This window comes from Epithele typhae, assembly GCF_022376455.1.
Source record: "Epithele typhae strain CBS 203.58 chromosome Unknown BXZ73scaffold_33, whole genome shotgun sequence".
Lineage (NCBI taxonomy): Eukaryota > Fungi > Basidiomycota > Agaricomycetes > Polyporales > Epitheliaceae > Epithele > Epithele typhae.
In genome coordinates this window covers 340,848-363,613 of record NW_025954224.1, presented here as the reverse complement: position 1 = coordinate 363,613, position 22,766 = coordinate 340,848, and the positions used below count along the sequence as shown (strand labels likewise).

Genomic DNA, 22,766 nt, shown 5'->3' with positions numbered 1-22,766 from the left:
GCGACGCGACGCGTCCGGTCACCCCCCACGGAGGCGCCGTGACCCGTGACGGCGTGTTGTCGCGAGTCGCGGTTCGAGTGTCGCCATCGGCGCGCGCGATGGCGAACGCGGCCGGGCCCCGCGAATCAGCACCGCGCGAATGCGAATCCGCGCACCAACGCCCCCCCGCGCGGTGTCGCGACGTCGGCGAGTATTTGCAATGCGCGGGCCTCCAGCGCGGCGAGCGTGCCGCCGGCGGGCCCGTCCGCCGCGAGACCCTGTGCGCGCGCCCCGGGCCCGCGGTCGTACGTGGGCTCTCCCACGCGCGGACGCGGACGGGGGGAGGGGCGAGGCTGGATCAGAACCTCAAGTAGGCCGGGGGGGGCGTGCGCAGAGCGGGTGTTATGAGTCCAGCTGGGGATCGCCGACGCAAGAGGAGGCCCGTTTCCACCCCGCACCACGCTTCTTCGCCTGGCCCGACATGGACCACGGACATCCCACCGGCGGCGGACCCAGCGGGCACGGCGGACACGGCGCCGCGCGAAGGCATCCCGATCGACGACAGCACCACCACCGAGGCTCGAGCTCCGCGCACGCCGACGGGTTTTACGAATACGAATACGGGCAGGCGCACGCCCACGGGCCACCGCCGGGGCCGAGCGCGAGTACGGGCGCGGACAGAGTACGTCGCGCGAGTCCCGGTGGCGTGCTCGTGGTGTGCGATGAGCTGATCGGCGGGCGCGCGCACGCACACAGCTCGGCGACGGAGAGTTCGAGCTTATGCAATTCCAATACGGGGCGGGCAGCGGGGGCGGGGTCTATCAGCCTCAAGCTGGATATGACGAGGGGGCGATCAGCGGGGCATTGCGCGCGATGCCACCCTCCAACGCTTCTGCTCACGGCCTCCCCTCGAACCAGCAGCAGCGGCAACAACAACAACCACCACAACAGCAGCAATACCAGCAACCACCGCACCCTGCGTATCTTCCCGACATGCAGCGCGTCTCGATACAAGGACAGGCCCCGGGGACGTCTCCCCAGGACCTGTTCTTGGCCGCCCTGCCATGGCTGCAGTACATGCAACAGGCCCAGCCGCCGGGACAGCCTGGCCCACCGCCGTCCCACTACCCGCACTCCTCGTCGCCGCAGATGCCGTTCGTCGTCGCCCAGAGGGCGCACTCGGAGCCCGACCACCAGCACCCATCGTACCGCCAGCAGCATCCGTCCCACCAGCACTCCCAGTCCCAGCCGTTCCCCACACACCACCCGCACCGCGCGCAGCCGTACTCCCCCACGTCGTTCGGGACGCTGCCGCCCCTCAGCCCGCACGGGGGGAGCATGCTCCCGCCGCCGCACCCGCACCAGTACCCTGCGTCCGCCCCGGCGTCGATCGCCGAAAGCTCGTCGCCCGAAGGGAGCTCGCCGATGGACCCCGAGGAGGACGCGGGGGCGATCGCGGAGGACAAGAGACGGCGGAACACAGCAGCCTCGGGTGAGTGCTCACCTTAAGTCCGAGCCTTTCATTCCCCCCACGCGCAGGCGCAAGCGCTGACCGCGTCGCGTCTGGACCTGCCTCCGCGTCGGGCCCTCCTCCCCCTCTCCCTCCTCCAACAGCGCGGTTCCGGATCAAGAAAAAGCAGCTGACGGCATCTCTCGAGGCGACCGTGACGGGGCTGTCGAGCCGGGTGGACGAGCTCGAGCGGGAGGCGGAGGACTTGCGGCGCGAGAACGGGTGGCTGAAGGAGATCGTCACCCTGAAGAGCAGGCGCATAGCGGGGCAGGTGCCCGAGCTCGGGCCCCCCACTCCGCGGGCCTCCGGGTCGGGCGCGGGGTCAAGTCAGAGCCAGAGCGCGTCGGGTGGAGGCGGTGGCGGGTCGCAAGTTGGAGGATCTGGCGGGCGGGGCGGGGGAGGCGCGGGGAGCGAGGGAGCACGACGGACGAGGAGCGCACGCGCGACGCGAAGGGCGGCGGGCGGCGGCGGGGCGGGTGAGGGCGCGGGGGACGGTGGAGACGAGCGAGGAGGCGGCGGGAGGAGGCGGGCCTTTGCCTATGTACTGTATCAGAGATGCCGAATTCCGAATTGCAGCCTGCGGGCGCCTGAAATTCCAAATAGCGTCTGTCGTCACTCTCAGCTGCCAGCAAGTGCCTTACACACTCCGCACGTGAGGCCCTCCGCGCGTCGGAGTCGTGTGCGCTGCCTCTCCGTCCCGGCCACCATGTCCTTCGGTCGCCCTCCATCTCTCTCTGGCGGCTTCTCCGTCTCCGCCCCGGTTCGTGAGCGCATCGCACAGTCGCTCGTCCTTCGTTGACTCGTGCCGGTCCAGGACCGCGGCTCGTTTCCACTGGACCACTATGGTGCGTGATCTGTTCTCAGGCCTCGCGCAACCGGCTCAGGGGGTGATACGGGCAGGCGATGCAAGCAGTACATGCAGAGCTATCTCGACTGTCTGCGCAAGAACGGGAGCAACTCGACGCCGTGCCGGCACTTGAACAAGGACTATCTGGAATGTCGGATGGCGCGGTGAGCCGAGCCCCGTCGTATTCGTTTATCGGGCAGGCTGACGTGTGAACGCAGCGGCCTGATGGAGCGCGATGATTGGAAGAACTTGGGGCTGAACGGCGTCGACGAGCGCAGTTCTGGACACAAGGATGATCCCAAGGACGGACCTAAAAGCAAGAGCTAATGCTCCTTCTGCGACTGGCCCGCTACGGCCTCGGATTATCCACCGCGCCGCGTCCCGTTCCGCCGCACTGTCTACAATATGGAATTCTCTCAATATATCGCACGAGCTGCTAGTAGTGCTCGCCCCCTCATTGCTTGTCTGATAGCGCAGTGGTCCGACAAGATGCTCGCTGTTCACGTGCGTAGGTGTCGAAGCTTCGGCCAAAAACGTAGTGGCGGCTAACGGTCTCTTCAAGGTCGATGGGCTTCTGGCAGTGCTCTCCGGCAAAATAGGCGTGCGCCGCGCTTACGCTTCCGCTTCTCGACTCCCGAGTGCGTACATCGCCAAGCGACCCGCGTCGTGGTCGAAACTGTTCGGCCGCGTAGAGCCGTCGTCATCGCGTTCTGCGCGGCTGCATCATGTGCACGGCCACCTCTCCCCGGCCGACGTCGTAGGTTCGTCGGAGGTTGAGACCTGGGAGCACGTTCGACATTCGGGCCGCGCGGCGCGATGGGCTCCACTTTCGAGGCCTCTGCACGGACGGGAGCGCGGGAATGGCGGTGTCGCAGCGGCTGCCGTATATGGAGCGGTGCCTGCCGTTTTTGGCCAGCGGCGATTGCACGTTCGTTGGCCACAGCGACAGCCGCGGTGAAGACATGGAACGTGTGATCTCCCGACTCCCTCCCCGCGCCCGCTATTTGGTCCGTCCACCGACCAGCGCGCCGCCGATGCTCGCTGGCCCTCTTCCCTCCCCTCCCCGCACCCGCGCCTCGCCACGCCGCCATGTACGCTCCCTGGACCGTCCTCTTCAATCTCGCCAGCGACGCACTCTTTGTCGTCGCCTCCCTGCCCAGGAGCCTCTCGCCGTGCAGCGCCACACCCGCTTCTATGACGTCCAGGTCAGTCCAGATAGCCTAGCAGATGCCTTTACGTAGTTGTGATCCTCATCCTCGCCCCAGGCTCACCGTGGCGGACGCGGCAACACCGTCGAGAACACCCTCCCCAGCTTCGCATGGTGTGTTCTTTCTGCTCTTTCGATAGCCTGCGCGCCGGTCGCTCAGCGCGCGCTCGACTCCTTCCAGGGGTCTCATCGATGGCGCCTCCACGCTCGAGCTCGACAACGGGATTACCAAGGTGAATGCTCTCCTATCCAGCGCTGCGCGCTGTCCCCGAGCCGTATGCGATGTCCCCTAGGATGGGCACGTCGTGGTCTGGCATGACGAGGAGATCACCGCCGCCAAGTGCCGCGACACTCGACCCGCGGTACGTGCCTTCGTTTGCCCCGCATGTAGCTCGGCCCACGTTGCTCACCCGCGCTCCCCCGCATACAGTTCCAGGGAGATCCCGACTTCCCGTATGTCGGCAAGTTCATCGCCAATCTCACCCTCCCGCAGCTGCGCACCGTCGATTGCGGCTCCAAGCGGCAGTTTGGGTACCGTAAGTGGGACTACCGCGCATCACAGCGGTCAGCCGCTCACTCTCAGGATATGACGCATCTCATAGCGATGCAGCTGGTTTACCCCGGCACGCGGATATCCACCATGCAGGAGGTGTTCGACTTCGTCGAGTGTGCCGACCCCCACACGAGGTGCTCTGGAACATCGAGTCGAAAATAAACGCCCGGCACCCGAATCAGACGCGATCAGTGGAGGACTTCGTGCAGAAGCAGTACAAGCTCTTCAGCAACAGCCCGTACAAACAGTCGATCACCGTGAGCGAGCAACGTGACCACGCATCGCGCACGCCGACTGACGCCATCTCGACGCAACAGTACCAGAGCTTCGACTGGCGGTCAATAGTCGCCATGAAGGAGCTCGACCCGTCCATCACCACCTCCGCGCTCATTGACGAGTGAGTGGTGTGATCTCGGCGCACGGTCGCGAAGGCGCGAGGCTGACATCGGGCGTCTTGTGTCCAGCGACACCGCTGCGAACCCGGAGCACGGCGTCACGCCGTGGCTCGCCGGGCTCAACCTTGACTCCTTCCCGGCCCGACTCTCGCGCACCGGGTCGCCCACGCCGCACATAGCGTCAAGGCCGACGTCCTCTCCCCCGCGGCGACGTCCAGCGGGACGTCCCGTGCCGGACCCGGACATGGACGGCTACGTGCCGTTCACTACGCGGGAGATGATCGACACGGCTCACCGGCTGGGCATGAAGGTCAAACCGTGGACTGTGAGGCGTTCGCTCTTTGGTCAATAGATGGCTCGCGCTGACGTGCCGGCTATAGGTCAACCGGAACACCATCGTGGAGGAGCTCCTGGAATGGAAGGCGGACGGTATCATCTCGGACTGTGAGAGGCCTTCTCGCTCGCTCGCTTTGAGGCTTGGGCTGATCGTCTTCCTCATAGACCCCAACGTCGTCCGCCGACTAGTAAAGCACAGAGGCCTTCCTGTTGCACCCAAGTATCCGAAGCAGCGGGTGCTCGCGTGTCTGCAGGACCACCTGGAAAAGCAGGCTGATTTCTAGACTCATCTTCAGCAGCATCTCGGGCATTTAGAACGCATGGACGGATATAGAAGAATATAATGGATGTACTATATAGACATAGATAGATTGCCACGATTAAGCTTTTGGATCTCTCTTGAAGCAAATCCTGTAAAGTGATGATGATGCAAAGCAACCACACCATGTGCATACACTCAGGACCAAGAAGGAGCGGTCTGAGGGCCTCGGACATGGACCGGACAGGCCTCGCCTGACCGGCGCGGCCGCGCCCAATCAGAGAAGCGCGTTTGGAGAGGCGCCGACGGAGGAGAACGGGACGGGCCCACGGGCGCCAACATCAAAACTCCACCCCCGCCCTTGCCTGAGCTCGTCACCACCGACAGCGAGCTCGCCTCCGCCTACCCCCCTCCCCTCCCCACTCAGCGCCATGGCTGCCGTCCAGCTCACGAAAAAGGCCGTCACCGTCCCGTGCACGGTGCGCACGCTCGCCTCGGGCGTGCCCCTCGCGCCCCTCGTCTCCTTCACCGCCCGCCAGCCCGCCGGCCACGGCCACGAGGACCACGCGCACGGCGAGGTTGGCCCCCGCCACGACGTCCCCGCCCGCTGGGCGGGCGGCGTCTCGCGCACGTCCGCCGGCCTCGTCTCCAAATCGTTCCCCTCTGGTGAGTCTCTGTCCTCCACACGCTCTCGAGTGCGCTTGGGGGCCCCGTCGCCAGCTTGGACGTGGGGCGGCGGGCTGCGGCCCTCGAGGTGCCCGTGCACGTACTCCCTGCCACCCATCCCCGACGCCAACGACGGTCGCTCACCATTTCTTCTGCCCCTCCGTCCCCAATCCCTCGTGCATGCGCATGCGTGCCGCCCTTTCTCCGCACCCGCACCGCCCCGGCCCCCGCCAGCCCGCGCGACGGGGATCTACCCCAAGGCGCTGCTGCACACCTCCGCCGTCGCGCGCGACGCGCCGCAGGTGCCCGACTTCTCTAAGTACGAGGCCAAGGACCCGGGCGCGAACCGCGGGCTCGCGTACCTCATGGTCGGCTCGCTCGGGCTGCTCTCCGCGACCGCGGCGAAGGCGACGGTGACCGAGTTCCTGTCGACGATGGCCGCCTCCGCGGACGTGCTCGCGATGGCCAAGGTCGAGGTCGAGCTCGGCGCGGTGCCCGAGGGCAAGAACGTGGTCATCAAGTGGCGCGGGAAGCCCGTGTTCGTCCGGCACCGCACCGCGGACGAGGTCGCGGAGGCGCGCGGCGCGGACTGGAAGGCGATGCGCGACCCGGAGAGCGACGAGGCGCGGACGAAGCAGCCCGAGTGGCTCGTCATGCTCGGCGTGTGCACCCACCTCGGCTGCGTGCCCATCGGCGAGGCGGGCGACTACGGGGGCTGGTTCTGCCCGTGCCACGGCTCCCACTACGACATCTGTGAGTGCGGTGCCCGGTGTGTGCGCGGAGGGCGGAGGCTGAAGGTTTTGCGTTGCAGCTGGGCGCATTCGCAAGGGACCCGCTCCTGTGAGTGCTTGTTTGGGGTGTCTCCGTGCATGCGTGTCTCATACCGTCGCCCCTAGCTCAACCTCGAGATTCCTCAGTACGAGATCAACGACGCGGAGGGAAAGCTGGTCATTGGTTGATAGACTGCGTACATGTAGAGAACGCTATAATACACTCTTGTCCGCTGGCTGCAGCTGCGTTTTCATCTGTTGGTGCCGGACCCGTCGAGTGCCACACATTCAAGTATGGGTTAGGCTGAACATGTCAGCAAGACAACAGTGTCATTCGACGAAAGCACGATCAACGTTGGAAACAAGGTGCTACTGGGTTTATCGACAATTTATGGGCAAGTTCGCAGCGGAGGATATGAGGATTAGGAGGGGGGTTGCGGGGTTAGAGGATGGGATGGCGGAACGAGAACACAAGACACAGAGCTAGGTACAGAACGCACGTATCGACATATTGACAGACAAGATATCCGAAACCTGGGGGACATCGGACCTGAGCCAGCCGCATTGGATGACCACAATGCATCCGCCGCCGCTCGCGCAAGCCACCAAGACTGCCCGCCCACTACTACTATTGCTCTCCGTCTCCCCTAGATTCCACGACGCACAGCCAAGCAACACAGCACGACATACTTCCCGATACGACATCAAGACACCAGATATTGGGACGTGCGCCCCCGACCGCGCGCGCCACTCCTCGTTGCCAGCCTCAGCGTGAGCCTAAGCGCGGCGGTAGGAGCTCGCCGGCTCGGCGTCGCGCGAGCGGGGCGGCGGATAGTCTCTGTTGCCGCCAGAGCCGCGAGGAGGCGGGGCACCGCCTGCAGAGTAGCCACCGTTCGCATAGCCAGAGGAGCTGTTGTAAGGCGGGCCTCCAGAGCCGTAGCCCGCAGTATCGTAGGGGGCGCCAGAGGATGAACGTGGCGGAGGGGGGCTCTGAGACCGACCACGGCCACTTCGAGGGGGTGATGGCGTTAGCCTCGTCGCGGGGGACGGCGGGGAACAGGAGAAAAACGTACCGGTATCGAGGCTCGACGCTCCCAGCACGGGGAGGAGGGTAGTCGTTGTAACGAGCAGGCGGGGGAGAAGCAGGACGGCCGCGAGTCTCAGGAGGGTAGTCGCTGTCGATAGCGAGTGAGCTAGGGATTGAACGAAGCGCGGCCGTGAAGGCTTACCGAGGAGGACGGTCATAATCGTCGCGAGCAGCACGAGCCGGAGGAGCAGGAGGAGGGGTACGAGGTCTCACAGACGCAGGCGCCGGAGGGTAAGAGCTGTACCTATCCGCAGGAGGAGGCCCGGACCTCCTATCGTAACGGTCGTAATAGTCCCGAGGAGGAGGATAGTCGCGAGGGGGGTAGCCAGCCGGAGGCACAGGCTCTCCTCCAGGATAATAGCCTCGAGAGTCAACGCGAGCAGGCGGAGGAGCGGGAGCGCCTCTCATTCGATAATCGTCATACTCCCTAGCAGAGCGTGCAGGCGGAGGAGGCGGGTAGTCCCGATAGTCCCTCGGTGGAGGCGACGGAGGACGGCCGTAGGAACGAGGAGCAGGATAGTCGTAGTAGCGCGGGTCACCGCTAGGAGGCAGATGGGGGTACTCCCCTCCCCTGTAGGGATAGTCCCGCGGGGGAGGAGGGTAGTCTCTGGTGGTTTGGATGCGGTCAATGAGAGGAGCATCACTTCCAGGATGGCTCTGACGACGTCTGAGCAATCAAGCAAGTGCCTCAGCTGCAAACTTCTCGGCATTCACCGTAACCTGTGGAAACATACCCGCTTGTCATGTTAGGGCATTCCCTGGCGAAAGTCACGCGGGTCAATCTCCTATCATAGTTCAAGATGGCAGTGACGTGCTAACCTTGCCCAGTGGCCCATCAGACCGCATTTGAAGCACGCCCCAGGGTCACCGGTGTACTTCGCGGTTCTGCCGCCACCGTGCGAGATTTCCACGCGGATCTTGTTGCCCATGAAATAGCCCTCATGGTACTTGGCTACACTCTCTTCCGCGGCCTCCCGGCTGTCGAATTCCTGCGAGAACGCGAAATTCAGCCCGAGCAAGCGATGAAAGGGATGACCGTCCACCCACCACAAAGCCGTAGCCCACCCTTTCACACGATGCATCGCCCTGGTCAGTGTGACGTACAGAGAAGCAGCTGCGGCGAAAAGTGCTCACTTGAGCTCGATGTTGACAATGGTCCCGATGTTGCGAAAGCAGCTCTCGAGGTCTTCCTTGCGAGTATGTTCGGGGAGTCCCCCGATGTAGACCTTGTTCAGCTGGAGTCCCAGAGCGGTGGCGGCGGCAGGCAGCATGAGTGAGAAGTGAAGCAAGCCAGTCAGCGATCACGAACGGGCAGGCGCCAGAGCAGAGAGAAGGAGACGGAAATGGCGAAAGCGAGGACGAGAAGCGGTCCGGCGCGGTGGATGCAAGGACAGGGGCGCTTGGTTGGTGCCGGGCCCCAGAGGTCGCCGCATGGTCGTGCGAGATCGCCTGTGGGTCGCGCGTGCGACGGTCGACGGGGTGGACGGTGCGGCTCGGCCCATCGCGGATGGTGGTGGACCAGCCACATCTGTCCGAAGGAGGTCCCTCGAGCCAGGCACAAAGCAGTGCGACGTGGCGCGCCAGAGGTGGGAGAGACGAGCGAGACGAGGCCAGAACAGACGGAGAGCCTACAGAACAGCAAGGAGGGGGAGAGGGGGAGAGAGTATGTACGCATACGGCACGGCGCGGGGAGCAGGAAGAAGAGACCGACTAAGCACCTTGACAATCTTCTCGCCGCGTTGGGCAGCATCGGCGCGGGCGTCGTCAGCGCTGCCGCCGCCGTTGCTGGGTGCATAGTCCTTGCCATTGGCATCGGGAGCGGCACGGTCGTCGTGCTGGGGGTGGGGATGGGGGGCACCGTTGGCGTCATGGTCGCGGTCGCCGTGGTCGCGATCGCGGGGCGGGGGGTCGACGTCCATGCTGACGGGAGGCTTCCAGGAGTCGGCAGGCTTGGGGGGATCTGATGGTGCTCGCCGACCGGGGCAGCGAGCGGAGGGGCGGTCATGCGCGGGCGAGAGGGTGTTGAGGAGTCGAGAGTCAGACGGCGTCGGAGTCGGAGACAAAACGCGTGTCCAGGCCGCGCGCTGGGCTCCCAAATTTCCCCACCACGCTTTCCTCCGTCACGGCCCGAGTCCGCCTCAGGCGCCCGCGCCCTCGCACGCATCCACCCCATTCGTATTATGCGGGTACTTGACAGCATCAGAAGCGCGACAGTTCTTGCGGGCAATGGCACAAAAAGCGCGATGGCGGGAAACGCCCTGCAGATCAAAAACCGGACAGCGTAGCTATATTTTCACCGATCAGCGTCTAAGAGCAGGAGCAACATAACATATATACACGAAGGCGATAACCCAGAGGAAGGAGAGGACGGAAGAGGGAGAGGGAGAGGCGGAAACGCGCATATGTACGACCCATAATGATACCGAGACAATTCGGGACAGCAAAGCAGGATATAATGCGGGAGGCAAGAGGAGGGTGACGCGACGGAGGGCATGAGGTGGGGGGGTGGTAAGCGGGCGGGAGGAGAACAACATTAGAGGATCGGGTAACGCGTGCTGTAGGTGGTAACACGGGAGAAGCCGTAGCAGGGGTAAGCAAATGCGGTCTAAACGTCTAAGATCGTGCAGTGCGAGCGAGAACGGGAGCGAGAATGAGAACGAATCTCGGACCAAAAACAAGGCGTGGGCGTGCTGGCCATAAGTAATGCTTCGAAAATGTGCGGAAACAAAGGGGAGGTGGGTGGCATAAGTACACAACATGGCGAAGGGGAAGGGTGAAATGGACATAACACAACAGGAGCCCCGCGTGGATCCGGGGGGAGAAGAAAAGGCCGGCACGCACCGTCCTTGAAGCGGAAGGGGATGAAAGGGAGGAAAACCATGGCACAAGGACACCGACGACTTTCCGCTAAGCACTTCACGTCGGTGCGACCACCCACGCATCACACAACCAACGCCGACCAGGCGCGGCGAGCATCGAGGCCCGCGGCGCATCTCCGGCAACCCCAGGATGCGTCCCGGCCTACCAGCCCCAGAGATCCTCGCTGAGCGGGTCGACCTCAAGCCATGCGTGGTCCACCATGTCGCGCGCATGCGCTCGCTTCTGGTGGTCGACGGTGAGCATCGGGAGCAGGAACGCGCACACCGCCTCCGCGTCGCGCTCCGTCCAGAGGTACTTGTCCATCATGACCCGCTTCAGCGGCCACGGCTTCAAGTTCCGGATGTACCGCAGCGCGCCTAGATATCCGGAAGCAAAAGTGACAGTCAGCCGTTGTTCCCGCAAGAGGAGGACAGCCAACGACGCCACAAGAATGCACATCAGCCATAGCAGCGCCAGGCGCGATGGCACACGCTGCCTGGAACGGCAAAGCGAAAGAACACATGGAGTATCAGGACGCGGGTATCAGCGGGTGCGCCGGTGCGCTCGGGGCGGGACGTGCACAAACGCGAGAAGCCGCGCCCGCTGCGCCCATCCATCCGCAATCAGTCCCTGCCCACGCCCCGTCCCAGTGCAGGCCGTATTTGGGCAAGGTTTGCAGCGGCGCCGCGAGACATATAAAACGAACAGGACGAAGACACGTACCTGAGCTGTCGAAAAGCTCCCTGCTGTACCGCCCGCCCCACTTCGTCTCACCGTACTCTCCCAGGAGTTCGATGATCTGCGCGACATGGTCGTCGTCCTTGCCAAACAGGTTGCCCTGGCTTTGCGGGTCGAAGAGGTATTCCGCGGTGAGTAGTTCGAACACCAGGCAGGCGACGGACCAGATGTCCGCCGTCGCGCCCCAGTCGGTGCGGCCGACGATGGCCTCGGGAGCGCGATACTGTCTTGTCTGGATGTCCTCGGTATAGTGCTTGTTGGTCGGTGTCGCGTTCCCGAGGTCAGCGATCTTGATGGATACGGGAAGAGGCGGCAGTAATGTCTCCGAGGACGGTCCGGCGACGGGGAGAGAGGTGAGGGGAAAGAGAGGTGGCTGTGAGGATAATGGGGATGGAGGGTGAAGCGAGCATATTGAGGTTGACCGTTTGGGCACGGCATCTCGAGGTGCAGTCTGGGAGAGAAGTGAAGGCCCTACTAGTGGCCGGGTGGGGAGCGGCGAAGTGGAGGACTCCGGTCCATCTTCTGGTGGTGCATTCGAAGACGTACTGCAGGTGCAAGGCTCGATGGTGGCAGGAGAGGCGGTGAGCACCATCTTGTCAATGGAACATGCCACGCTCGCAACCGAGGTGGCGGTAGTGTCGATACTGAGCGAAGTAGCGACACTAGAAGGGACGAGCAGAGAGTCGCGGCCGGAAGTTGAACCTGAGCTCCCATGCGAGTCGTCCGAGCCTTGCGAGGTGGTTGACTCCAGGTTGCTCGTGGTGAGAACCAGCTTCCCGGCACCTTTCCGGATCTCGTCGACAGAGCTCGAAAGTGATGCGAGATTGCTCTGCAAGGAGGCGACTCTCGAGATATAGCTCAGGCGGGCGGGGGAGTTCGGACAGCTGTATGAAGATGGACTGGATAATGGTTGGGAGTCGAAGATTTGCACCTGGCGATCGCGATGTGACTTATGCCGCGAAGGAATGGCGATGGTGGCTCGAGTCAGCTGTTTGGGAGGGACAGCGACCTTTCTTGACATAGGAGAGGGCGAACGGGAGAGTTCGGACTGGATATGCGACTCAACGTCTGGAATAGAGATCACTGAAAGGCAAACATTAGCAAAAGCGCTTGGGGACGGATGCGACGTGCTCAAGGTACTTACAGACGTTCTCCGGCTTGATGTCAGTGTGAACTAAATCACACTCATCGTGAAGATACTGGAGACCAAGAAGCAATTGCTTCGTGATCGCGCGAACGAGGTCGACGGCTACACCTGTCTTCTTGTGCCGCTCGATAAGGGAGAGGAGGTTCTCGCCTAATGGTTCGAACACAAGGCAAATATGCTTATCGTCGGGACTGGTATGGTCGAAATGATCAAGGAAAGCGACTATATGCTCGCGTCCTCGATGCGTGGGGTTGGCATCCATTACTTGCTGAAGCAGTTTAATCTCGTCGCGAGCCGTTTCCGCATATCTACCGGCGGATTTGACCACCTTGAGAGCGGAATGGCGACGGGTGCTAATGGGCGTGAGTCAGCATTCATACTCGCAAGGAATATTCCCGGATCCCTGCTCATGTCCCTGAGTCTTACAGCGACCTGATGGTCCCACTCTCCGCAAGATTCGAGGCGGGCATAGTGCTCAACCCGCCACCTAAGACTGGACTGACATAGATTCACTCCGTGCCTCCCTGCAACGAATGCACCAATATACCATGTGCAAAATGGTACAAACCAGCATGACGGGAGGCGCGTAATGAATCTTAAGTCACATCCGCGGGATGCAAGATATATTGTGGTAGAGACAACGGGGCGTACAGGTGGTTTGGCGGGCGAAACCGCATGGACGCAACTGCGCGCAGGCAATACCGCCACGGATCGTTCAGGGTGCCACTTCATATTGGTGAAACACAGGGACATGGCAGGCGCGCAGGAGTTGTGAAAGAGGAGACGTACTGGGTATCCTTTACAAGCCACACCGTCGAGAAGTGTCCCCAACTGCTCGTGTGAGTGAGTAAATAGGTTGCAAGCACCGCGCGAGGTGACAGAGGAGAGCGCGGCAGGGCAATGAACACGCACCCTAACTTGCGGAGGACGAGATATTTGCCATCCTTAAAAGTGTCATTGATCTTGACCTGGAGATAACCTCCGGAGTTGTAGTCCGCGGGAGACTCCTCATCCTTGGAAGAGACATCGGGGACAGGAACGATCTTGGGACCGGAGGAGGTGACGACGTATTGGTACTTTGCGCAGGGTTGTTTGGGCGCCATGTACGGGAGAGAGGAGAGGAAGGCGAGGGCTGCCGGAGCAGCGATGTGGCAGGACGGGGAATATCAACCTGTCCTCCCGCTCGGCCGCTGTGGCCACTCCTCTCTTACGTCAGCCGCCCGCCACTGTTATCGCGGCCTCCGCAGCCAATCGTTGCCCGGCGATTGAGGCCGGAGAACGCCGCAGACGACTCAGAGAGCCTGTACGTAAGCCCGCCCGCTTCGCCTCCCCGCCTCTTCCTTTGGCTCCCGACCGCGCCCGGGCCCTGCAGCGCCCCGCCCCGTGCTCTCGTCCTCCGCTCATCCTCCGCGCCCTCGCCCTCGTACCCTCTCTCCGCGGCCCCATCTCGCAGAAACACATCGGGTCACCCACTGTAAAACACGCGGCTGCATTTCGGCCGCGATCCGATCAACGCTGCCGCCCCTGCCCCTCCCTGCCCACACTTGGGTGGCACAACGCACTCCCTCCGGCCTCCAAAACCCCTCGCACGATCTCTTCTCCGCCCGCCTTCGCCGCCGTTCCCGCACGCGCCGCTCACAGGGGCTCACCTGCGTGGACCGTTTTAGCCTTCAAGTTTCCCCGCGTTTTTCCGGCCCGGGGCCGCTCGAGCTCATCGACAACCGCGATGTCCACATGGGGACCTGTCTCGTCGGCGGCCATACTTTCGTCCGTCGGAATGGTCTCGGTAGCCGTCGATGGGAGGACCTGCGCGCGCAGGCTCCGCGTTTGGTGCTTGGTGAGCGCGCACCCGCCGTTCCGAGTCAGCTCGGGAGGATCTTGAGCTCCTGAGCGAAGATAGAGGGGTAGAACTCTACTGGCGAGAAGAGCTCAACTCTACAAATTGCGATCTATGCGTCCTGCCCCGCCGCCTGCGCGATTGCTGCGAGAAAGAGTAAGCAGACGTATCGCGAGCCCGTGGCAATCAGCATACCCGCCGAGTAACAAAGACAATGCCGTCACCGAGATGTGGTGAAGACTCTAGGGTACAAAGGAATGATATACTTATGATGATATCCGCGCGAGAGGGGTTCCGCTGATAACGGACGGTCTTCGACTCCTGCTTATACATACCCCGCACTTCGTTCTCATCACACGTATGCCTGCGCGCGGCTGAGATAGGCGACAATGACGACAACGAGGCTTCTACCGCACAACGTGTTGTGGTTCAGTCTCACGCTACCACCTCAGATAATGTCCGCAGGTCGACTCGATGCACCGTACCCCACCTCAAGCGGCGAACGTACGTCAACGAGAGTCGCAGAGGAACGGGGGCACGAAGTTTGGGCGGCAAGGTTTATAGAACTTGTCAAGGTCCGTCGTCCCAAGCGGGCTTGTACCGACGACGGTACGTGCATTCTCCGTGTTGCTAGATCCGCTATGCCCTAATTGTCGAGGTGAGATAACAGCCCGCAAAAGCGTTGCCCCTGTGCAATGCTATCGGCTGAACGAGCATGCTCCGGATCTCCACTGTCACCGTTCCAGCCCGCGGCCAAGTGAGGGGTGGTAGACTGTGCACGGAGAGGAGGAGGCGTTGAGTGACCAAAGCGCACGGGAGTGATGGGCCAGGAACCGGAGCCGAGGTCCGATAGCCGAGAACCAGCAATTGAACGGGCCAAATCACGAGCCTCAGCCCTGGACACGAGCCCGAAATGGCTGGGCCGGGGTCAGACTGCGCAGTGCGAGGCTCCGGCGGCGACTTGGCTGACGTTGACCTCATCCGCCTCTACGCCCCACTCCACCGCCTGCCTTCCGCTGCAGCGAACGCGCGGAGAGTGCCTCGCAATCCGGCTCGAGTCTTTGAGGAACGTGGGCCGCATCAGATCCCTTGACGCGGGTTCACAACACCGGCCACAGTGCGCCTGCTTGGCGCCTGCGCCCATCGAGCTGTGGCTGATCATGCTCGTCCCTTGCTTTTATTCCTCCATCACCCCAACCTCCCGCTCATACGCGTAACCCATCTCCCTGTCCGCCGCCCGCCCTCCCCCTCCCGTCTCCCTATCAACGGCTGAGACGTTAACTCAAACTTCGTTTCATCTCCAATTACCGACTGTCGCTCCCACCTTCACCTCATAACGATATTGCCCCACCTTTCGCCCCCGCCGACTCTCTCGACATCCTCTGTGCTTCATATATCCCAGCTCGGTCGCGAATTACCTCGGCCGACGCTGGCCTCTGGCATATAACAACATCATGCCTCCAGTCCCGGACCACATCGCGAGGAAGTTTATAGGTGCTGTGGAGGATGAGTGGCAGCTGTACAGGTGCGTCTCTCGTATCTGGAAAGTCCTCGCCTCACCTCCAACGTGATGGTTAGTAACCACGCCTTGGACTACGAAATAGGCTCTCCAATTGGATTTGGAGCCTCGTCCATAGTGTATGTGGCAAAATTCCACCCCTCGGACGCCCCAGAGCCCATCCCATGCGCCATTAAGGTCCTCGACCTCGACCGACTACCGCCCAGTGCTCTTCGCCTTCTGCAAAACGAGACGCAGCTCATGTCATTGTCGAAACACCCGAACGTGCTCCGTGTTCGTGGAACGTGGATGGACGGCCACAAGCTCTATATCGCAATGCGTTTGATGAAAGCGGGCAGTGTGGCGGACGTAATGCGATATGCCTGGCCGGGTGGTTTGGAGGAGGAAGTCATCCGGTGCATCCTCAAGCAGGCTTTGCAAGGACTCAAGTGAGTCCGCAGTTTCCTCTCGTTCGTTTTGACGTCGGAGATTTGGTGGGGTGGCAGATGTTGGTCAGCTCACTGATCGGGAAAGCCCCGAGCAGCGCGAGGCCGAGGGATGCGCATGTAACCGCCCGAGAGTTCTTCCGTTTGCTGACTATCCTGGCAGTTATCTCCACATCAATGGACTCATACACCGCGATGTGAAGGCCGCCAATCTGCTCATCGACGACGATGGCACGGTGCTCCTTGGGGATCTTGGAGTGGCCGCGTTTCTCTGGGATTCAGAGGGCTTGGCCGCCAACAAAGCTCGTGTTATCAATTTCGACTTAGCAGGGCGCGGACATCAGCGCAGCGTCTCTGTGCCTGATCCCGGGCGGCGTCCATCTATCCTCGGGAAGCGCAAGTCGTTCGTTGGCACGCCCTGCTGGATGGCTCCGGAGGTCGTCAAAGGCAAGCAGTACGACGCGTCCGCGGACATCTGGTCGTTTGGCATCACCGCCCTCGAGCTCGCTCAGGGCCGAGCCCCGCGTTCCCGGATGAACCCCAACCAGGTGTTGCTCTCAACGGTCCGGGATTCTCCACCTCGACTGGAGCGAAACAACGGCCAAAACAAGTACTCAGCTGCCTTTGCGGATGTGGTTGCCGCTTGCCTCGAGAAGGACCCCACGAAACGACCCGCCGCCTCAGACTTGCTGCAGCTTCCGTTCTTCAAGGGCGCTCGCCGACCGAGCTACCTAGTTAACGCCATCCTGCGCAACCTGCCCGCGCTTACCAAGCGACAGGAGCGGAAAAAGCAGCCCTCCATCCACACCCACGCAACGATGGACAGTTGGGACTTTTCGGTCAGCACCCCCACGTCGCCAACGACTTCGGTGTACAGTCACATGCGGCGGCCGCGCAGCATCGTGCCCCAGGAAAGCGTCTTCGAGATGGAGGACGGAGAGGAAGAGGTGCAGGCAAACGGACTCGTCCAGCCCGTTGAAGGCCCTGGTGACGATGCTGATGACGGCGACCATGCTGGGATCGACGGGCACAGTAAGGCGGAGGCGTACGCTGTCCGGATTCGCGCGCGGCAGTGGGGCTCGTTCGGACGGCACAGCCGGTCGAGCTCGCACCAGTCCATGCACTCGCTCAACTCTCACCACCATCACCATCACCACTCGCATTCGCACTCGCATTCGCACTCACACTCACACTCACACCATCCTCACGCTCATTCGCGACACCTATCTCACGAGGAGCAGCTCCCGATCTCACCAGCCATCGAGGAAGTGGTATCTTCCCCCGGTCCCGCCCATGAAGGTCTCCCCGACGCCGAAAGCGAGCCGAGCGGCATACCGGTGTCCAAGTCTCCCAAAGGCAAGGGCCTCAACATGCTCAACGTGCCCCTCGCGAACACCGCGTCGTCGGTCTCTACCTCACCTTCTCCATCCCCCTCGGTCCGCTCCTCCGCGTCAGCGGCGTCTTCCGCGGGCTCGCCGCTGACGCCGATCACGCCGCTGTCGACCTCGCAGACGAGCGCAGGCAAGTCGCGCAAGCTGTGGCGCAAGCTGGCTGCGAAGCTCGAGGGCGAGTCGGACAAGGAGCGCGACGGCCCCGCCACGCACGCGCGGAAGCGGTCGTTCGGAAGCGTTCTGGGACGCCCCGCGAACCTCGTCCGGACGGCGAGCCGGTCGGTGGGCACTGGTGAGTGGCGTTTCGCCCTGTCCGAGCCGCGCGCTGACCTCCCCCGATGGTTCACAGCCTCGAAGCAGGCCCGATGATGACGTCTGAAATTGTACGATAGCCCGCCGGCGTGCCAAGCGTCTTGTGTCCGGGCGGAGCCTCCCCTGCTCCGTTGCTCCTATTAATGTACTTGCAAGCAGCCTATTTGTGTATCAGTAGCACCTATGTATGCGACTACGCACACTGCACGTGAATATAATAATGCTCCAGAGTGCCCGGAAATGCGTGAGGTCCGAATATCATCGGGCGAGCGGTGCGATGATGTATGTGAGGGAGGATGCGACTCGGAACTTGTCCCCGGAAACAGCGGAGCTACTGCGTAGTAGGTCCGAGGTCGAGGACGAGCTGACGTCTTCCCACGTGCTGGTTGATCTCCGCATAGACGCCCATAAAGCCGACTTCGCTTGACCGTCTCCCGCTCGCTCTGCCTTCTCCCCTCCTCTTCTTCGCTAACCCTCTCGCCGCATCCCACGATGGCCTCCTCTACAGAGGCTGCTGCCTCTGCCGCGTCTCGCACACCTCCCTCTGACCCGGCCGCAAGCGCGACGGCGCTCTTCGAACAACATCTCAAGGTCATGGCCGACTCGTACCTTGGCTTCTTCCAGGAACGGTGTGTATATATTTTGCTCACTCATACATCGAGCGCCGCTCATGTTCTGCGCGCGCTACCAGGAAGAGGATCGAGGAGCAGTAGTGAGTCCCACCTCCCTGTGTCCGGCTGCGCTCGCGCTCAGCCTCCCGGACCCCACAGCGTCGCCTCGCTCATGAAGCTACACCGAAAGTCTCGGAGTCTGGACGCATACATCGACGATCGCGTGGAGATTAGCACCACCCGAATGGCGTGGAACGAGATCACAGACAACGTCGAGCGCGGTGCGTCCTATCCTTGAGCGCGGGCGGCGCGCAGCCGTATCGTTCGACTCACGCTCGCGCGCAGAGGCGGGGACCCATCAGGCATTCGTTGAGTCTCTCGAGGGCTTCGTCATCGACCCGCTCGCCACATTCAAGGTGAGCTTCCCATCCTGCTGCGTAGGCCGAGGGGCGCGCTGTGCGAACGAGATATCTATGCGGTCTAGGAAGAGCAAGACCGGATCCGGAAGCGGATCCGGGAAGACGTTAAGGAGGCCATCTCTGCGCATGCGGAGTATGCGGAAACCGTCCTCCCACGCCTCAAGCGGACGTACATTAGGAAGTGCCAGGAGGTCGAGGTGCGTGCTTGCATGAGCGGGGCCAGTGCCCAGTGCTCGTCCTCTCTGTTCGCTTCGGCCCGCTCATTGTGCGCAGGAGTACAAGAACGCCGCGAACACACCCCTCTCACCGACGTCGACGTCGCCACAGGATCAAGCCAGCATGCCCCCGCTCAGCAAACCGCTGTCCAACCCCTCGAGCGGGACCCGGCCGGTAGTGACCGGTCCACAGCCCCTTCGGCCGCTAGACCGCCGCCCATCGCAGAGCGCACACCGGAACCGCTCCCCGCACCGGAACCGTTCCCCGTCCGCGGCCGGCGCCCCATCGTCCACGGCGACGGCGCTCCAGGATCTCGCGCACCAGGGAAAGAAGCAGCTCAACCAGCTGATGACCTTCCTCGACAAGGGCGGCAACGTACGCGATGGGGGACGTTCCGATAACGCGCTCCGGCAGGTGCGCGCGAAGCGAGAGGCTGATGATGCTGGTGAGTTCTTGGTTTGAGATTTGGGCTGTTCAGTCCGACTGACATCGCGGGCGTCCAGACAAGGAGTACCGCCGGGGGGTGCACTGGCTCGAGACGCTGCGCATCCGGAGAGTCAAGATCTTGGAGTCTGGGTTCAACGTGAGTGCCTCCTGTCTGAGATGACCACCTTGGTGGCTCACGTCCTGGGATAGTCTCTGGAGGCGTTCGTGCGGGAATCAGCGGATATGATGAAGAAGGTCCTCGACATGTACAACAACAGCCTGACGTATGTAGACCCCGCCATTTCAGCGCGCCTCCCACTGATCTGGACCTGATTCATATCCCCCCTCCGACCCGCCGGATCGTGTATGCTCTGCAAATCACACTACGAACGCCAATCGGACTCAATCGCACAGTGCGGCCGCAGCGACGCGGGGCCAGCTTTGTGAGCACGGCGGGCGAATGATCGAGAAGATCGTCCCCCAGCGAGATTGTGCAGCGATCGCGGCCAACATCCCGCGCTTGCTCGCGGCGGCCTCGCCTAAGCCCGTGTATTACTACAACTTCAACGTCGGGGAGTGCAAGGACCTCGTCTTCGGTGTTGGTCTTGTCGACTACGCCACCGCTCGTGGGCCCCTTGAGGGGGACATCCCGAAGATTATCCGGATATGCATAGAGGAAGTTGATCGAAGGGGGCTAGAGGCCGAGGGCATTTACCGGGTGAGTCGATTTGCTATGTTGTGTGTTGGATGTATGCTCACTAGGAAGTTGGATAGGTTTCTGGAAGGCACGCTGCTGTGCAGGAGGTACGGTGGGATGCTCCGAAGCTTCACGACCTGTTTTACTGATGCCCGTTTGGTAGCTTCAACATAAGTTTGAACGCAATGAGAGTGCGTTTGCATTCAATCCACAACATGATGATGTCTACAGTGTATCATCGCTGCTGAAAGTGAGTTGCATTGGCTCGATCTGTAGCATGATACAGATACTCAGCCTTTTTCGACGCAGCTGTACCTACGCGAATTACCTGAGCCCGTGTTCAAATGGCCCGTCCAGGAGCGACTACAGCATACGGAAGACTTTGGTGCGTTCTGCGTTTATGTGTGCATGTACTACCTGCTCACTCGTTGTGGTAGATGAACATGCCGCCAACAACTTTGCCCTCCTGCGGTCGAAGATTCGCCGGCTGCCGCAAATACATCAGGCCACCCTGAAAGCACTTGTTGAGCATCTCGCGCGGGTAGCCGCGAATTCTGACAAGAACAAGATGGATCCGAAGAACTTGGCGATCGTCTTTGGGTCGGTGATATTTGGCGAGGACGACTTGCCCAAGGGCGGGGACCTCCTGGGCATGCAATCGTGGAAGGATACCACTATGGAGGACCTCATCACGTATGCGCACGTACTGTTCCAGCACAGTAGCACAAGCTCGCCACCGTTGCCTCCAGCCCCTCTGCACGAGTCCGCGGCCCCGATCTCGTACGGTTCGACACATACGAGGCTTTCGAATATGCCGCCACCACCCATTCCGACTTCGCCACGGAAGCACCAGAAGGCATCCTCGGTTTCTGGTACTCCCCGGTCTTCCTTTGATGTGCAACGCCCGTCATTCGAAGTGCAGCGTCCCACTCCCCAAGAGCTCATCTCACCTCGCACTGCATCGCAGCAAGACCATCCTCAACTTCCACCACGCCCGCCTGTCCCCCAGGACTTCACCCCTCAGCTTCCACCCCGTCCAACGAACAGTATCCACCCCTCCCTCCGTGCCGGCCCATACTCATCCCCATCCCGAAGCCAAGCGCCCTCAATTCGCACCGGACAGTTCTTCGACGAACAGTTACGCGTAACCCCCGCAGCGTCGCTGTCAACGACATACGAAGGTAGCGCCAACACGAGCACCTCATCCCTTCCAGCCCCACTCCTGTTATCTCCTGTGGGTCGGGAACCAGTATACGCGTCCTCGGCCCCGGGAGCAAGCGCAATCACCCCGAGCCCACAAGCGAGCTCTACGACGCTCCCGACCGGTCCACCATCGCGTGCCGCATCCAGCCGCAGCTCGTCGGAGGACGCGCCTCCGCTCTCTCCGCCCCCTCCTCCCTTACCGTCCAAGCCCGAGGCACTCATCCAAGCCACTCCCGCCGCCTCTCCCCCTCCCGCCGTTTCCTCTTCCGCACCCGCCGCACCCTCGGCCCCCTTCCCGTCCTCCGATCCCACCGACCCGTTCTCCCCATCCGCCGCGGCGCCGCCAACGAGTCCTCACAACATTCCGATCCCTCCGAGCGCGGGTGCGAGCCCGCCCAGGGCTGCGACGATGCCGTTCTCGCCTCAGGGCCCACCGCCAGCCACTGTACGCACGGGCTCGCACGAGTCTGGACTGGAGCTGTCGTCGACGGCGTCCGCGGCGGCGTTCGCGAGCCAGTCGCCGTCGCCAGACTCGGCTGCGGGGTCCCCGGAGGAGGGAGGGTCGCGGTCGAAGCCGTCGAGCCCGAGCAAGCGGTCGGCGCACGGGCGGAAGGCGTCGGCAGACGCGTAGTCGCGGTGCGGTCGTGCACGACGAGTGACGATTTTTTACGAGACGGAAACGAACATCATGTAACGAAGAGGGACCTTTCCATAGGCTCGCGCATCTAAGTGTAGGCAACTGTAGCTCTATCCATGGCTCGAATCGTCTCGATCAGACACTGTTTCTTTGCAACTGCTGGTTTGGTGTTCCTTCTAATTATGCCGCGTCTTTGGTTTGGTTTATGACACCACTGTAATGTATCTCATCCGAGCGTACCGTTTGAGGTGTTGGGAGTGATCGGTTTTTCGGAGATCCAACTGAACCCACAAGCGCCCAAGGTGACGCTTATGGGCGCCAGACTGCGGCCCTGATTACTACCACCACGCCTCAGACAAAGGTCCGCCTCTGCACCATTGTTCCCTAATTTCAGTTATTCCCATCGGAATGCTCTTTCGCCTATTTTCCTGCCGTTGACTCGACGGCCGGGCCGTTCTAGGCACACCAAATTGCCCCATAACGCATGCGCGCTCAGTGTTCCAACCACCGGCGGGTATCATATATATTGCCAGTCGGCAGGCGACACACACGTGAGTTCCCTCTCATTTCGCAACCTTCCTCACTGCTTTTGACGTGCCACTCATAGCTTCGAACGCCATTCAGTCCGGCACAGGTGCCCCAGAATCCTTGCCTTCGCCCCTCTGTGGCATCACGACGCACAACTCCAGTGGAAGGAACACCGGACTCGACGAGAACAAC

At 62.0% G+C, this 22,766-nt stretch overlaps 7 protein-coding genes across 7 annotated transcripts; 5 read left to right on the top strand and 2 right to left on the bottom strand.

Annotated features, from left to right (window-relative positions):
* Positions 1–2,195: 2,195 nt before the first annotated feature.
* On the top strand, positions 2,196–2,663 carry BXZ73DRAFT_48817 (uncharacterized protein; the record flags this gene model as incomplete). The annotated part of the gene is made up of 4 exons (XM_048020129.1): positions 2,196–2,249; positions 2,304–2,338; positions 2,390–2,500; positions 2,555–2,663. The coding sequence occupies 4 exons, from the start codon at positions 2,196–2,198 to the stop codon at positions 2,661–2,663; spliced, it is 309 nt and encodes a 102-aa protein (XP_047876699.1).
* A 762-nt stretch (positions 2,664–3,425) lies between these two features.
* BXZ73DRAFT_90772 (PLC-like phosphodiesterase) lies at positions 3,426–5,111 on the top strand (the record flags this gene model as incomplete). Its single annotated transcript, XM_048025748.1, has 12 exons — positions 3,426–3,476; positions 3,497–3,541; positions 3,602–3,657; positions 3,725–3,776; positions 3,837–3,905; positions 3,974–4,079; positions 4,146–4,204; positions 4,231–4,353; positions 4,414–4,493; positions 4,561–4,816; positions 4,872–4,935; positions 4,993–5,111. The coding sequence occupies 12 exons, from the start codon at positions 3,426–3,428 to the stop codon at positions 5,109–5,111; spliced, it is 1,080 nt and encodes a 359-aa protein (XP_047876698.1).
* Positions 5,112–5,517: 406 nt separating this feature from the next.
* On the top strand, positions 5,518–6,711 carry BXZ73DRAFT_102657 (ubiquinol-cytochrome c reductase iron-sulfur subunit; the record flags this gene model as incomplete). Its single annotated transcript, XM_048015314.1, has 4 exons — positions 5,518–5,752; positions 5,987–6,505; positions 6,564–6,592; positions 6,649–6,711. 4 exons carry the CDS (start codon positions 5,518–5,520, stop codon positions 6,709–6,711), a joined length of 846 nt encoding a protein of 281 aa, XP_047876697.1.
* Positions 6,712–7,299: 588 nt separating this feature from the next.
* BXZ73DRAFT_102656 (uncharacterized protein) lies at positions 7,300–9,528 on the bottom strand (the record flags this gene model as incomplete). The annotated part of the gene is made up of 9 exons (XM_048015313.1): positions 7,300–7,697; positions 7,752–7,817; positions 7,878–8,012; positions 8,097–8,266; positions 8,344–8,367; positions 8,429–8,598; positions 8,657–8,675; positions 8,744–8,844; positions 9,328–9,528. The coding sequence occupies 9 exons, from the start codon at positions 9,526–9,528 to the stop codon at positions 7,300–7,302; spliced, it is 1,284 nt and encodes a 427-aa protein (XP_047876696.1).
* Positions 9,529–10,630: 1,102 nt separating this feature from the next.
* On the bottom strand, positions 10,631–13,456 carry BXZ73DRAFT_48950 (kinase-like protein; the record flags this gene model as incomplete). Its single annotated transcript, XM_048020154.1, has 5 exons — positions 10,631–10,845; positions 11,192–12,289; positions 12,351–12,706; positions 13,143–13,184; positions 13,266–13,456. The coding sequence occupies 5 exons, from the start codon at positions 13,454–13,456 to the stop codon at positions 10,631–10,633; spliced, it is 1,902 nt and encodes a 633-aa protein (XP_047876695.1).
* A 2,188-nt stretch (positions 13,457–15,644) lies between these two features.
* BXZ73DRAFT_48759 (kinase-like protein) lies at positions 15,645–17,894 on the top strand (the record flags this gene model as incomplete). Its single annotated transcript, XM_048020116.1, has 3 exons — positions 15,645–15,715; positions 15,769–16,137; positions 16,298–17,894. The coding sequence occupies 3 exons, from the start codon at positions 15,645–15,647 to the stop codon at positions 17,892–17,894; spliced, it is 2,037 nt and encodes a 678-aa protein (XP_047876694.1).
* A 435-nt stretch (positions 17,895–18,329) lies between these two features.
* Positions 18,330–22,040, top strand: BXZ73DRAFT_48843 (RhoGAP-domain-containing protein; the record flags this gene model as incomplete). Its single annotated transcript, XM_048020135.1, has 15 exons — positions 18,330–18,466; positions 18,529–18,549; positions 18,608–18,729; positions 18,794–18,864; positions 18,933–19,064; positions 19,141–19,528; positions 19,587–19,666; positions 19,720–19,793; positions 19,924–20,227; positions 20,284–20,313; positions 20,370–20,456; positions 20,516–20,591; positions 20,644–21,101; positions 21,174–21,444; positions 21,637–22,040. The coding sequence occupies 15 exons, from the start codon at positions 18,330–18,332 to the stop codon at positions 22,038–22,040; spliced, it is 2,655 nt and encodes an 884-aa protein (XP_047876693.1).
* Positions 22,041–22,766: the final 726 nt, after the last annotated feature.